Source organism: Cydia pomonella, chromosome 19 (genome assembly GCF_033807575.1).
Source record: "Cydia pomonella isolate Wapato2018A chromosome 19, ilCydPomo1, whole genome shotgun sequence".
In the NCBI taxonomy this organism is placed as follows: Eukaryota; Metazoa; Arthropoda; class Insecta; order Lepidoptera; family Tortricidae; genus Cydia; species Cydia pomonella.
In genome coordinates this window covers 2,112,814-2,129,180 of record NC_084721.1, presented here as the reverse complement: position 1 = coordinate 2,129,180, position 16,367 = coordinate 2,112,814, and the positions used below count along the sequence as shown (strand labels likewise).

Sequence of the window (16,367 nt, the reverse complement as noted above, 5' to 3'; positions counted from 1 at the left end):
TCTGTGATCTCGGAAACGGCTCTAACGATTTCGCTGAAATTTGGTATATGGGGGTTTTTGGGGGTATACAATCTATCTAGATTAGTCTTATGTTTGGGAAAACGCGTGTTTTCGAGTTTTCATGCGTTTTTCTTTCGACGCAGAATATGGTCGCTAATTTCGTGTTGCCGGCCACTGTCCGTCTGGTCCAGCGGGTTAAGACGCGGACTGCTAAACAAGTGTTACGGGTTCGAATCTCGCCCGGTGACTAACTTTTTTTTTATATGTTCAAGTTTATATATAATTTTTAAATTTTTATTGTTTTAGACAAGTTAAATTTAGTAAAAAAATGTAGTTAAAATTATCACCTGTACACCACCATATTACAATAAATAGTTATAACCGAGCAAAGCTCGGTCGCCCAGGTACTAAAATATTATATACAAACGCACGGCTAGTCCGTTTAACTTAAACTAAATTTGTGCAACCAAAATTATGGCGGGTTTTCCTCAAGGATTTATATTCGATCTCCTTCCTTAATATAGCAATCGAAAGTGATGCCAAAGCCACACAACGCGATAATAACCTGGTAACTCGTTGGCATGACGCAACAATTTATGAATCATTTAATTGATTAGTATTGGCTACGTGCGAAGTGCATGGCGGTGGTAAGTAAAGCGATCCCAGCGCATAAGGTGGTAAAAATTAGAACTAACAGCGGATAGCCTCTTCATCATCTAGTACAAGTTATATGCTTGGAGAGAAGTTGCGTGCGGAGATGAGACCGGAGTGGCGTCGTAACCTGCCTGAAGGCATGGCAAAGCATGACGAGCACTGGATGGACCACCTCAAGCAGAAACGAACTCGCAGAGCTGCTGGACCACCCCAGGAGTCAAGACACATCTGTGATCGATGCGGCAAGAAATGCCGATCGGCCATTGGTCTATACAGTCATCGCAGCCGATGTAGGATGTAGACTACTTCCTAAAAACTAGCTCTTGAGTAGCTAATGGGTCTTTCCTTAGGGGGCAACTACACAAAAGATCCCTATGGGTCGAAGTGTATCCGCAAGGGCCCCCGGTAATTAGAAGATAGAAGACTTCCTAAAAATACCTCCTTATTCGCTGCAACTATCATCTGCAAAGATTCTGTGGCCAATGATGATGATGGACAAGTTATATGGCTTGAAATAAAACTTTAATTTACGATTACTCCTGAAATATTCATTTAAATTGTATGGTGTAAAAGACCATTGTAATCTGTATGAAATGCTTTATATAACTAACGTAATTAATTTGATAATTATTAATACTGTATCCGTGTAAATAGCTTTGCAAATGCCACATATTATGTGATCTTTTTCTAGAAGTTAAGAATGGGTTAACTTACTATAAGTTATCCTTAAAAGATAGACATTCAATATCGCGGACTTTTTTGTAGACCCATGAAAGAGAGACAACCCCACACATACATTGTGTTGTTATAGGTCAAACGGATTAGGCAGAGTTAGCCAGCGTGATTTTTTTTAACATCATTATATTTCAACCAATTTACTGAAAACCTTAACAAGTTATATCCCTAAACCTTTAAGAATCACTCTATTGATAGATGAAAGTCTAATCCGTTGAGTAGTTTATAGTTTTGGAGTAGTTTTATAATATGTAGTGAATTGACGTTTTCCCCTAGACTTGCGGATGCTAGGTTGCGTGACAGTCGTGTACATAGCGAATATGCAAAGATAATTTGAAATAGAGGGGGATTGTCAAAGTACACTTTGTAGCCACGGTAATTTACTGCCATCTTTCGATAAACGATTAAAACTTTTAGAACGTCATTTGACGTTGATCTTTATTTTTTCACTGATGTGTGTTAAATTTTTTATGGCGCCATCGCTCGAAAAGATGCCGCCATACCTTTGGCCTATGCTCTAGTAGCCACTTTTTGATATTTAATATAAACACATATCAGTGAAAGAATAAGGATCAGAGTCAAATGGCGTTCTAAAAGTTTTAATCACGTGTCGAAAGATAACAGTAATTTCTCTGTGGCTACAAAGTTTACTTTGACAATCCACCTCTATTTCAAATTCTCTTTGGTATATGCTTTAATAAAAAGATTTAAATAAAATTTGTCTTCTACCTTATGGCCGTACATGGTGAAAAGGACTCGAAACTTGACACAATACATGTACTATAGTTTAGCCAGGGACTGCGTCATTTCAAACATAGATTTCGATTTACGTTTTTCGCGGTAAGCCCTCTGACCCACTGCGAAACCTTTATACATTGTTTGCGTCATTGGCATTACATTTATTTAAAAACTAAAACGATTTCTGACAGTTACTGTCAAACCGTTCTATGATGGATCACAAATCAGTTTGTCAGATTTTACATAGGGTAAAGAGAATCAGGTTAAGTCAAAGTAAGGTAAAATAGAGGTTGCAAACCACATTCACGAAAAAAACTTTTTACGTTATTTGAAGATACACCATTAAATTAAAATGCCTTGTTTCACGACCGTGTTTAAAAATAAAAAATACCTAATGGGTAAAGAAAAATTATAGACAAATTTTACCTGAAAATAAAATTTATATTAAGTTACTTACCTTGTTCCAAGCCTTTATATTATATTGAAATTACAATTGTAAACGACACTATGATCCAGTGCATAGTTACTCAGATACAATTTTTGAGGAAAAAAGTTACTACTACTTTTGACGTTATAAAATTTCTAATCTGAAAAAAAAAACGGGGTATAGTAATAGAGTGCGTCGTCAAAGAGCGTGCGAAATGCAACTCTATCATTAAACGATAAGATTCTAATTAACTTAGCATTCAAATTAACTTCACACCTTTGTCCCACAGTCTCGTTATTCGTTATACGAACTTCAACGCTATGGTACTTAAATAAGTGTCAATTTCCCTTACCTGAGCTTGAACGTCTCCCTTCTCGGCCAACAGCTGGTAGTATTCAATAAGGTCAGAATCCAAAGCACCGCCTCCTCCAGTGCCTTCGGCCTCGTCTAGTAATCGAGTCCGCTGGATTGATGGGCCTCCGCTTAGCGTCACTCCGCTTGCCACTGTGAACAAGCAATCATAGGCATACTTAGATGTGTAAGGTAACACAATTTATTTTATTTACATAATGAGTTTATTGTTTGTGTTTAAATACGGTGAGAAAGTGTGGTATAATGTATATTATAGTCTTCTAAATCATTGTATAATATTAAAATTATAGGTTTCATATTTAAAATATTTACTTGTGTAATTATTGATCCATAGTTTACTTTATTGTACCATTCGTTTGTCTTTCATGTTTTACTTTTTGACTCTCAATTGCTCAAAGGTTGACTCTGACTGGAAGAGCTCTCTTATAGGAACAAGTTCGCCTTTGCACATTGTCAAAATTCTGTTTAATTGTATCTTAACCTGTGTTATGTACAAACAGCAACACTCTTAACTGTCCATTAGGCGGGTCCACACAGAGCGAGCAGCGTCGCGAGGCAATTCTCTCGCGCGGCAAACGTGAACCTTATGCCTCTTATAATAAGGTCCACCGATGGACAGTTAACAGTGTGAGCGATGGTACAATAAAGTATTTACATACATACATACAAAATTTAGTTTGAGGACAGAAACGGTTTTGGACAGAGAAGCATGGCGGTCTTTGGTGTCGGAGGCCAAGATCCACTTCGGGTCGCTGCGCCACAGCAGTAAGGTAAGGAATATTATAAGTCACTAAATCGTAGTATAATGAATATATATTGTTTAAATTTAAAAAAAAAAGTTGGGTGCCACTACACCCTACCTTTAGCAGCGACTTTCATGTACAAGTCCATGGCTTTTTGGCACGAGCTGGGCACGGTGACGCCCGCCCAGTAGCGATATGCGAGCGCCATCTGAGCATAATCGCTGTTCCCCAGGGCGCCCATAGTGTAGTGCACCAGGGCCTTCGCTTGCGAGACCGGGACGGCAATACCGGTGGCGTAGAGGAAGCCCATGCCCTGGGGAAGACAGAATTATTCATTTTACAATCACAAAATATAGTTTGTACTTATAGAAATGCGTCAAAATGGTCCGAAAACCAACATAGTTGAGAATTAGGTCATTAGATAGGTATTCCTGTGTAATTCATTTCGTTCTATGGGCACCAAGCGGAATTCCATTGCAGAACTGAGATAATTGGTATTATAGTCAAAATGTCGTCACTCTTATTATCTAGGCAATAGAGTCCACCGCTGGGCGAGGGCGGCATTTGGCGCGCAATTGCAGCAATAATTTTATTTACTTGGAGTCTAGTTCCAGTTCTGCAATGGAATTCTGCTTGGTGCCCATTGAACGAAATGAAGTACATAGAAATCCCTATCTAATGACCTAACTTTCAATTCCGTTGGTTTTTGGACCAGGCTCCATACAAAGTTGGTCCTGTAAGGTTAAATATTGCCCAAAGGGCTATAAAATTTAATTTGGCCCTGGGATTGTCTGTAAGGTACCGAAAGACATGAGGTAATACGATCACTAAGTGGGCCCACAAGACAGCCCAGCGGTACGGCAGATCATGATGGTAACGAACTTGACACCTTGCTCGGCACCGAATAATTGGAAAGGAGGTCTTTGCCTAGCAGTGGGATTCAAGTTAAGAAATAGGTGCAAAGTGGTTCATTTATTTCCGCTATTGTCAATGCTATAATAACCGGACAAACACCCGTACATAAGGAGATCCAAACGCGCAAATGGCATTGGATTGGGCATATCCACAGGAAGCCTGACACCCACCTATCCAAGGTGGCCCTGACCTGGAAGATGCCCGGAAAACGGAAACATGGTCGCCCTAAATCTACTTGGCGCCGTTCCGTGGAGCAAGAGTTGGGTGTATTGGGGATGGGGTGGGAGGAGGTTACCCAAGCTGCCCAGGACCGGAGTCAGTGGAGGAAAATGGTTCGAGCCCTACACCCCAGCTGGGGGTAACAGGCTGAAAAGAAGAAGAAGGAAGATTGTCAATGCTATTAAACTCACTCAATTACTGTTTTTTTTCTCTTTATTAAGGGGCTTTTTTCAGTAAACGAATATTTCACCCCATTACTCTTACACTGCAAAAAACGCTTCCACTCTTATAAAGGTATTTTGACAAAAGAATTGATTTAAAATAAACTTACAGCATGTGCATCAGCATTCCCTTCTCCGACCAGTTCTTCAAATATACCCCGCGCTTTGTCCAAGTCTAGCTCTACTCCCTCTCCGAACAGATAGCTCCAAGCTAGTTTGATCTTAGCGGGGGCGTAGCCCATATCGGCAGCTTCCTTGACTTGAAGGATGGAGGCGCGGAGGTCGGGCGAGCGGCGGTTCAGCTTGGCTAGGGCTGCGTCGTAGAGCTCTTTAGCTGTGGAATTTATATATTTTTAATAAGGCCTTCTTAGCTTTCATGTCTGGCTTGTATTTAGTTTATTTTAGTGCCTAACCTCCTCATATTAGTGATTTCCTGGTTGAACTCTAGAGAAGCCCAGGGTTCCCTTTGGCAATTTAATCCCCAGGATTTGGTTCGGAGGTAATCCTTAGAAATTCATTGGTGTGGGGCTAATGCCAGCACTACCCGGCCTTACCTCTTGTATACTAAAATAATTAATATTTGGCTAATTTAATATTAAGATAGTACTTACCTTCTTTTAGCTCTGGTGTCAATTCTGGTTCCTCTTCTTCAGGCACAGGTGGCAGTGTGTCTAGAATGTCCTGTGGGTTCCCATCTAGTTTCTGAACAAAAAAAATATCAACATTTATTTTATTAAACAGCTACATTAAAAAAAAAAAGAAACAATTTAATTTTAAATTTCTATTCTATATGCATGGTTTTGATACTATATGGGTGATTCCATGAAATCGATTAACTTTGTGTTTAAGAAATTTTAAGTTTCATATTAAGCATATTACATATTTTTTATAACACACACATAATTTATTTCACATTAAATAGTTAGACAGAATTAAAATGTGCGCAAATTTTTTTAAAAATCGTCGTCCTGTCTAACCGCGTAGTGAAAGTGTGGAACAGTTTGCCCGAATCCGTAATCAGTGCACCCTCAGTGAACTCTGAAAGTGTGGAACAGTTTGCCCGAATCCGTAATCAGTGCACCCTCAGTGAACTCTGAAAGTGTGGAACAGTTTGCCCGAATCCGTAATCAGTGCACCCTCAGTGAACTCTGAAAGTGTGGAACAGTTTGCCCGAATCCGTAATCAGTGCACCCTCAGTGAACTCTGAAAGTGTGGAACAGTTTGCCCGAATCCGTAATCAGTGCACCCTCAGTGAACTCTGAAAGTGTGGAACAGTTTGCCCGAATCCGTAATCAGTGCACCCTCAGTGAACTCTGAAAGTGTGGAACAGTTTGCCCGAATCCGTAATCAGTGCACCCTCAGTGAACTCTGAAAGTGTGGAACAGTTTGCCCGAATCCGTAATCAGTGCACCCTCAGTGAACTCTTTTAAAAACAGGCTCGACAAACATTTTATAAATTGACAAGACCCAAGTGCAGGACATTGATGTGCACGTATCAGCTATAAGCTGCCTGTGCATTCATAAATAATAAATAATAATAACATGAATAGAATAGAATAGTTTAGTTTATTTTCTAATAAGTATTACAGACATATTTACCAGGGGCCCCCGCACTAGGTTACACCTGTATCGCGGGGAACCAGTTACGCTTGTATAACAGAATTACGTTAAGTACTCACATAATAAACCTAAAACTTAAACATTAACCCACTTAAAACTAAAATTAAGATAAGCTAGGTAAAATTACAGTTAAGTGACACTTTGTACCATAGCTTCTGTCTCTGTGTAATTAAGCGATTGAAGTAATTTAAGAGTAGTATTTTTAGCCTCATTTACAGAGCTGCCATGCCTACATGTCTATTATGTAAAAAATAGGATGATAAATGATAAATATGGATATTTCCTGTATTTAAAATAAATTTTTTCACACCATGCACGAAATAAAGGACCAGATAATTATTAGGAAAACCATAGATAGCAGTTATTTTTAAACACAATTTCTATTTAATATATCTGATAACGTATAAAAAGTAGGTGAGTTGATCATTACGTCACTATTAACTACGTGCGAAGTGCATGGTGGGGGTATAGTAAAACAATCGCAGCGCATGCGGTGGTAAAATTGGACACTAACAAAAGTGCTCGACTTTTTCGTACAAATTATATGCTCAAAATGGAATTTTGAATTTACGATAACTCCTAAGTAATTTATTTAAATTGTATGGTGTATGGTACCATTGTTATTTGTATGAAATGCTTAATATAACTAATGTATTTAATTTGATAATAATTAATACTGTATCCATAAATAGCTTTACAAATACCATACATTAATTGATCTTTTTCTGGATGTTAAGAATGGCCATAGAAAGTTTTCCTTTAAAGATAGCCATATACCATCATGGACTTTTTTGTAGACTCAGAGACAGCCCTCCCATACATTGTGTTCTTATAGCTCAAACGGATTAGGCAGCGTTTTACACTTAGCCTTCCCCAGGAATCGTTCTATCGATGGGTGAAAAGCATATGAACATCTGTTCAGTAGTTTTTGAATTTGGAGGATGTTGTATAAGATGTAGTGATTTTACCTTTTTCACTAGATTTGCGGATGCTAGGTGGCGTGACAGTCGTGCACGTAGTGAATATTCGTTTTCATATAAATTCCATATTAGGAATATATTATAACTGTTCTAAAACATTGACTTTTGATACCCTATTGTAGATAAGCTGCGAAGACTTACATCCAGATCTCCTCTTTCAGAATCTTCATCTTTCAAGTCTCCCAACCAAGTTCCTTCTGCATGTCGCAGTAGGCTTTTCTCCAACATCTTCAGAGAAAACTCCAGTTTCTGCTGATTATTATCTGTAATAGAAAATCACTTACAGTCAAAATTGAAAAGGAGTCACCAGGGTTTTGTGAACCTGCAATTTGGAATAAGATGCCAGGTGAAATATTGGGGTTTTTGTTAAATTATATAACTTAACAAGTGATGTTAAGTTGGATAATTAATGTAAATATCTGTTTGGGCAACAGTCTGAATAATAGGAATTATACTTCGTATCCAAATCCAAGACAACAAATATAATTTACTAGCAGCAGTACACGTTATCGTGCAGTCCAAGTCACACATTTTAGAGATTATAGTATTTAAAAAACAAGTTCGCGCTGTCCCTCTCACTCGCTACGCTGCGTTCCTGCTTCGACATCGCTCCTCCAGTACTCATTACATGTTTTTGTGTTAGTCCGAGTCACACGTATTTTCGCCAAAATAGTGTTCCTCTAAATATGTGTACCTAATTGTGTTTCGATTAATGTTTATTGTGCGCTGAATAAGAAGTATAGAATCAAAACATTATTTGAACTGCCGACCGCCGTACCCTCGAACGAAAAATTGATGTTTATTCAGCTCGGCAAGTCTAGTCTCGTTTGCCATACTTACATGGCAGTTAAACTTTCAATTTGAAATTGTAGGTATATTCGTTTAGCGTAATAAACTTATTACCTAAGAAATCAAGTAAGTAATTATTACGTTCATACGAAATCACTTACTACAACTACCTTCTTTTTTGAATAAATAAATTACGGAAAAAATAAGTATGGGGCTACAAATAGATTACAATTTGAACTTTAAATAATTGTAATACGTACTATTATAGTATTATTTACTAATATAATATTATTTAGATTTCATTTTATGATTGCATAAAATGCAATGTTCACTCACAATTTTCTTTTTTTTTACGAGATGCTTTTGCGTACAGATTTAAATATACAAACCATATATGAATAAAGTTAATATATACTAGGTAATCGTTTCACGAAAGCGGCTTTTACCATGTCCGATCTACCCTACCATACAATAAAACAGATAACAATGGTAATCCTTGCCGATTGGTAATAAGTGCCTATGAATGATAACAAAATGTACATACACAGTACCAACAAGTTTAATGAGCGTCTTATGAGGATACCTATAGGTATAAATATACAGGAGTAATGTCAATCAATACACAATCTATAAGACATTGGAAGACTATTTAGTCTGACTGACAGTTTAAAGTGTTTAATGCCATTAATCGACGTATACAAACGGGACGTGCTATGCGTGCTCCGATACCGTGCGCCCCATGCCCCATATGAGGGCCATAGTGAATCTATCGTATGGATCATGACGGATTAGGTAGTAGGCTTTAATCGGACATCGCGGTATCGTCGAGTCTTGGGTCCAATCGATGTGGTCGCCTCCTAAATTTGATCATCAGCTAGTTACCCGCTTTGTTATTATTAGACAGCTTTGATTAACATAATATAATATAATTTTAAAATGAAATATATTATGGAAAGATATACTTGATTTGTGTAATATTGTGGACTCCGTCTAATAATAATTCTCCTTTCCGTGAGTACTTAGAAGCTTAGGTTTACTGTGCAACAAGATATTCATCAAACAGAAAATCGGTATTAACTGTGTTGATTAAAGTTTTAATGTAATTTTATAATGCACATTAATTAATAGTTCAAAATTAAAACACATATTAAATAAATATTTTCTTATAAATGAGATGTCGACATGGTACTATATTTGCCCCACTTTAATAGTGAAGAGGCTATCATTACTCCACAACCATTGTGTCGAGGGCTCCGCTTGCACAGCGTCGAAGCTATATTTGCCCCACTTTAATAATGATGAGGCTATCATTACTCCACAATCATTGTGTCGAGGGCTCCGCTTTAACAGCGTTGAAGCTATATTTGCCCCACTTTAATAGTGATGAGGCTATCATTACTCCACAATCATTGTGTCGAGGGCTCCGCTTGCACAGCGTCGAAGCTATATTTGCCCCACTTTAATAGTGATGAGGCTATCATTACTCCACAATCATTGTGTCGAGGGCTCCGCTTTAACAGCGTCGAAGCTATATTTGCCCCACTTTAATAGTGATGAGGCTATCATTACTCCACAACCATTGTGTCGAGGGCTCCGCTTTAACAGCGTCGAAGCTATATTTGCCCCACTTTAATAGTGATGAGGCTATCATTACTCCACAACCATTGTGTCGAGGGCTCCGCTTTAACAGCGTCGAAGCTATATTTGCCCCACTTTAATAGTGAAGAGGCTATCATTTCTCCACAATCATTGTGTCGAGGGCTCCGCTTTAACAGCGTTGAAGCTATATTTGCCCCACTTTAATAGTGATGAGGCTATCATTACTCCACAACCATTGTGTCGAGGGCTCCGCTTTAACAGCGTCGAAGCTATATTTGCCCCACTTTAATAGTGATGAGGCTATCATTACTCCACAATCACTGTGTCGAGGGCTCCGCTTTAACAGCGTTGAAGCTATATTTGCCCCACTTTAATAGTGATGAGGCTATCATTACTCCACAACCATTGTGTCGAGGGCTCCGCTTTAACAGCGTCGAAGCTATATTTGCCCCACTTTAATAGTGATGAGGCTATCATTACTCCACAATCACTGTGTCGAGGGCTCCGCTTTAACAGCGTTGAAGCTATATTTGCCCCACTTTAATAGTGATGAGGCTATCATTACTCCACAACCATTGTGTCGAGGGCTCCGCTTTAACAGCGTCGAAGCTATATTTGCCCCACTTTAATAGTGATGAGGCTATCATTACTCCACAATCACTGTGTCGAGGGCTCCGCTTTAACAGCGTTGAAGCTATATTTGCCCCACTTTAATAGTGATGAGGCTATCATTACTCCACAACCATTGTGTCGAGTGCTCCGCTTTCACAGCGTCGAAGCTATATTTGCCCCACTTTAATAGTGAAGAGGCTATCATTACTCCACAGTCATTGTGTCGAGGGCTCCGCTTTCACAGCGTTGAAGCCATATTTGCCCCACTTTAATAGTGAAGAGGCTATCATTACTCCACAATATTGTGTCGAGGGCTCCGCTTTCACAGCGTCGAGGCTATATGTACCCCACTTTAATAGTGAGGAGGCTATCATTACTCCACAATCATTGTGTCGAGGGCTCTGCTGTCGTAGTGTTGAGGCTAAGTTTGCCCCACGTCATAGTGAGGATGCTATCATTACTCCACAATAATTGTGTCAAGGGGTCCGCTGTCGCAGCTGTCGCAGTGACGAAGATATATGCCGCACTTTAAGTTATATGTACTATACAATTCCACAATAATTGTATCGAGGCCTCCATTTCCGCAGCGTCGAGGCTATATGTGCTTCATTTTAAGTGTCGAGGTTATAATGCTTCGGTCATTTGGTTCTTCGGTTGCTTTGCTCCTTTTGGTCGCTTCGCTCTTCGGTCGCTTCGCACTTCGGTCGTTACGCTCTTCGGTCACTTCGCTCTTCGGTCTACAGTCGGTCATTATACATATCTCAAAATGATATCGTCAAAGATATATAACGTTGCTCTACTATAACAGTGTTGATGCCAATGTAATGATTGAAGACTTTAATAGTATTGGAAGTAGCTTTACGCATGTAAATATAAGGAACTAAAGAGCAAAAATATTTAAGGTTGAGCTAAAGTTTACAGGACTTGTAAAAATAATGAAATATAAAGGAGGTTCTTGTTACGCTGAGGTAATTTAATAGGTGTTAATGCGGCCTAAAATACCTTAAACAAAATGTACGCAATGTCATTGCCCTTACAGACAAAGAAATGCTGTATGTAAACAACATATAGGAAAAAATATATCTGTAAACCCTTTAACCCAAATTTATGATTCGTACTCATATCACGCTGTTATATACTCCTAATAACTTCAAACGTCAGCTTTGATATGCTGTCAAGAATATACCATATCAACGAGCCTAATGTAATAAATCCGGTACAATTTACTTACGGATTCTCAGCTCCAAACTTCAGGGGAACATCGCCGCATCAAACAAGAGGTGAACCGCCGTTGATGCACTATCCCGCGACGCGAAATAAGTGCTGTAAATTGTGCAACCATGCAACTAGAGTTATGCTGCCACGTGTTGCAGTCGCTTGCGCTAAGTAGCTAGATTAATAATCGCAATAAAGGGTTGAAATCCTTTAACAATAACATTATTATTGTCTGAAATGTAAATGCTCGGGTTGTCATATTGTCTTGCTGTAAAAGAAAGCTTAAATAGTTTTCATTTTTCGTCGTAATGCACACTGTACAGTTTTATTGTAGGTAACGTTAAAAAATGTTACTCCTTAAAATGAAGTACAAGTTACAAGTCATGCCAGATATTTTGTTCACAAATATATCATAACTCAACACATAATCTACCTAAGTTCCTTGCCACTTGTTAGCGTAGTAGCCATCATCGTTCAGATACGCATAAGCAGATGAGATTAGCTATTTAGTTATAAATAATATCATATTACTATTTCTTGATCTGTGGTAATAACTAAAATTAGTCCATCTATATTTTCAAAGTGATAAGTTTCAAATACTTAATACCTACAGGATACTCTACTAGTAATTGTCCAGACTTAGTTTTAAAGTACTTACATATAGCCTTGATATTTATGGTAGCTTTACAATGAAGAAAATTCTCCTTTATCTACCTCACTGAAAGGCTATTTACCGAGGAAAGTATTGATTGCTGTATTCAAAATTAACTTTAAAGTGTCGTAACATAAAATTAGATTATATTTTAGGGTCAGTAACGCGCATGTAATATACCTCTGCAGTAGCGGGCATTCATAGGCTACGGTGATTGTTTACCATCAGGCAGGCCGTATGCTTGTTTGTCTCCGTTGTAATTACATCCAGAGAATGGTTGGTAAATTCTAAATTATACAAAATGGTTTGTTTATATGGTTACAGACAGAAAATGCCCATCTAAAACTTATTTAGAGCCAACTAAAGCTTGAAAACACATTTACACTTAATGGCGTCCTGGCTTGTAAATGACATAAAAATAGTTGTACCTTGTGAATATTAAGATATATACAACTTTATCAATATACTACAGTGAAATCAAAGAAAGTTTTATACTTTTTTAATATTAACGAAATGAAATACCAAGAGCAATTTCACTCCTTAATTTTATTATGCTATACATACATTTTACATTTATACTATGTGGATACATAAATAATTATTTAAATTGGATGTAAATTAATAACTTCTAGGTGGTACGTTGTTCTCTTTAGTCAAAATCAATAATATCAGTATGTTTGTAACATACTGATTTGATATCGATATTTTATTTTATTTTCGCATTCAGGATTTGAATTTAAATACAAAGCTCTGAACATCTGCTAGTAAATTATATTTGTTGTCTTGGATTTGGATACGAAGTATAATTAATAATCAAACGAACTTACCTGTGAAGTTTGATTACAATTATGCGAGTATCCAAATCCAAGACAACAAAGACCCGCCCTCCATCCCCAAAAATGAAAATAAAATAGTCTCTGTTAATAACACAAAAATAACTCTGAAATAATGAGTACTGGAGGAGCGATGTCGAAGCAGGAACGCAGCGTAGCGAGTGAGAGGGACAGCGCGAACTTGTTTTTTAAATACTATAATCTCTAAAATGTGTGACTTGGACTGCACGATAACGTGTACTGCTGCTAGTAAATTATATTTGTTGTCTTGGATTTGGATACTCGCATAATTGTAATCAAACTTCACAGGTAAGTTCGTTTGATTATTAATTATAGACCCAGAGTCAGCGTAGGTCTTTATTTCAGCTTGGGCTAAAATGCTTCCATGTCTGGATGTTGTTCTGCAGGTCACATTTGTCAACCAATTCTCGTGAAATTTTGTGAGCAGTTTCAATAGATTTTTTCCAATTGTTTGTCGTTTCGCTTTTAGGAAAATGTTAGAAATGTATAGTACTTAAGACCATTGTTAGTTATAAATATTTTTTATTTTTACATTTTTTAAGCTTATGCGTGTACAAGCATAAATATACCATTTAACTGGGGCAGTTGGCAACGCTATCATGGTCAGCTACTGTCATGCAAAATAGGCGCCAGTCGTAGAGATGCGAAAAATCGCCCGAACTACAATACCATATTGGTCAGCTATCGACTGGTTGAAGGATGGGCTGCATGAAGCCAATTAACATATTAAGTAACTTCTTTACCAACCAGATAAGTGGTAAATCTATAATAAAATACACAAACTATTAATCCAACTAGCATGTGCATTATGTGCAATGATGTTGAAATTCACAAAGTATTCTCGGAATTTCAACTTCATTCTTCTTACATGTTGGTCTACAAAAAAATTAACAAATTCGGAGTGGACACGCAAGATTGGATATTAAGAACAAGGGAAAACCAAACTACATATGAGATTAATTAATTTAATCTTACAATACAATACTCTTTTCAACACACTTGCTCAAAACGACGTTTTTATTCCACCGATTTTTGGCTCATAATCCTAGATATAAAACACACGTGCTTTTTCAGTATATTATAACACGTGCTTTTTCATTATATTATCCGACTTAAGAAGGTAACTGATTGCTAATAATATGCATGGAAACGGAGCCTTCTTAATTTGGTCAAGGAATACATTTTTTTAAATCAACTATTAGGTTTAAAATGTTAGTTCAAAGAGGTTTTATCACACCAAACATAATTTATAGATTAAATTATCTCGTAAATTACATTAATGAATAAACATAACATTTTATCGATTTGATCTCCATCCGTTCAATAGAAATACGAAAATATTAGCTTTAATATTTTTTTAATTAGCTGTTTGTCGAGTTCGTTCGCGCCTTTGTCTTGCGCGCGCATTGGAATCGTGCGTAAAAAAAATAACGCGCCAACCATTTTCCGTATTTGTCATACAATTTGAATAGTTCTGCATGTTTTTAGTTTATATATTAACGAAAATGTCATTTTCAAGTATTGAAAATGAAGAACACATAAAATAGACGCTGCAACTAATACTAATAGAGGCAAGAGCCGAGAACGATAGCCTTTTACCATCAAAATCGGGTGAAAAATAATTGGCGGCAAATGAAACTTTTATTCCATGGAAAATCAGCATAAACGTCTAGTATTTCTTGGAAAATGTGTTGGTTGCTTACTTCAATGAACTGGCGAATAAGTGCCTACAAGCCACAAGCCCAGCACGCTTTGGTGCAATTATTCGATGTTAAAACTGTAAGCCACCATTTTGAACATTGTACTTTTACTGTTTTTACAAAAAAAAATCTAATTTATAAGTTTTGTTTTTTCCTCCCAAGTGTGGTGAAAAGCGTCGTATGAAACGCGTGTGCTATGGTCATTACATACATCGGCTTTCTTATTGCGCGCTCGCTTACAACTCGCGTGTACAATATCGCCTCGTGTGTAATGAGACTAATGACCAACTTAGCACACTTGTATCATAATGTACTATTATTGCACACCTCACACAGTTTGCATTCTTATAGCAAACTAAGTACATTACCATAGGCTGAAACTATATGATATAAATATATTTTCTTTTATACGTACAGAAATCAGGAATTATTTATTTGCATCAATACAGTATGGGGATTTTACAATACAGTTTTACAGTTCATGTATCTAGCTTGCATGCAAGCATGCAAATTTATAATCAGTAAAATTATAAAAAATAATTTTAAATTTATATAAAATGTCAAATCGAAATAATTGAAAAAGTTTACATAATAGGCATATCACAAAATACAATTATATAACTAAATATCACTAATTTGAATACTGTTGTACTTAAAGTCTTTAGTTAGTTAGTTAGTGCTTCTGGGCATTTTCCGCAAATCGACAACCATTGTGCCTATTTTGCGTGAAACGAGGTAGCGTTACTCTAACCACCCCAGCTCCTCCACGAAGCCTAGCAAAGTTTTCAGGTTGCTAATTGCCTCTCCTAGTGTGCATGGAGTCCCTAGGTATTTGTTCCTGTATACTTCTACCTGTTTGCCGTCTAGGAGAATATGTTTTGTTATTTCTTCTTCTTCCATGCACGCTCTGCACATGGGGCTGTCTGTTTGTTAAGTGTTTTATGTCCTGTAATTAATCCTACTATTTTACGTAGTTGGTGTCTAGGTGTTTTCAGTAGTATTTTATACTACTCTTAAGTCTTTCTTAACTGAAGAAAGATGGTGGAGGAGGCCCAGACCCACAAAGGGTTGTAGCGTCACTGGTAGTAAGTAAGTTACTTAAGTCTTTATTACTAGAGATCAATATGGCATTTCAATTATTCTTAATACATACTAATATGCAGAGAAGCGCTGGTGGCCTAGCGGTAAGAGTGTGCGACTTGCAATCTGGAGGTTGTGGGTTCAAATCCCGGCTTGTACCAATGAGTTTTTTCTGAACTTATGTACGTAATATCATTTGATACTTACCAGTCGCTTTTCGGTGAAGGAAAACATGGTGATGA

General features: G+C 37.4%; 1 protein-coding gene across 1 annotated transcript in view; it reads right to left on the bottom strand.

Moving 5' to 3' along the window:
* Positions 1–16,367, bottom strand: part of LOC133528139 (protein sel-1 homolog 1) — a 40,353-nt gene that overhangs the window by 22,717 nt on the left and 1,269 nt on the right. The window contains exons 2-6 of the mRNA XM_061865388.1: positions 7,766–7,887; positions 5,636–5,726; positions 5,135–5,358; positions 3,787–3,982; positions 2,907–3,058 (exon numbers count right to left, since the gene is read on the bottom strand). Coding sequence (XP_061721372.1) covers positions 2,907–3,058; positions 3,787–3,982; positions 5,135–5,358; positions 5,636–5,726; positions 7,766–7,887 — 785 coding nt within the window. The remainder of the gene's footprint in view (positions 1–2,906; positions 3,059–3,786; positions 3,983–5,134; positions 5,359–5,635; positions 5,727–7,765; positions 7,888–16,367) is intronic.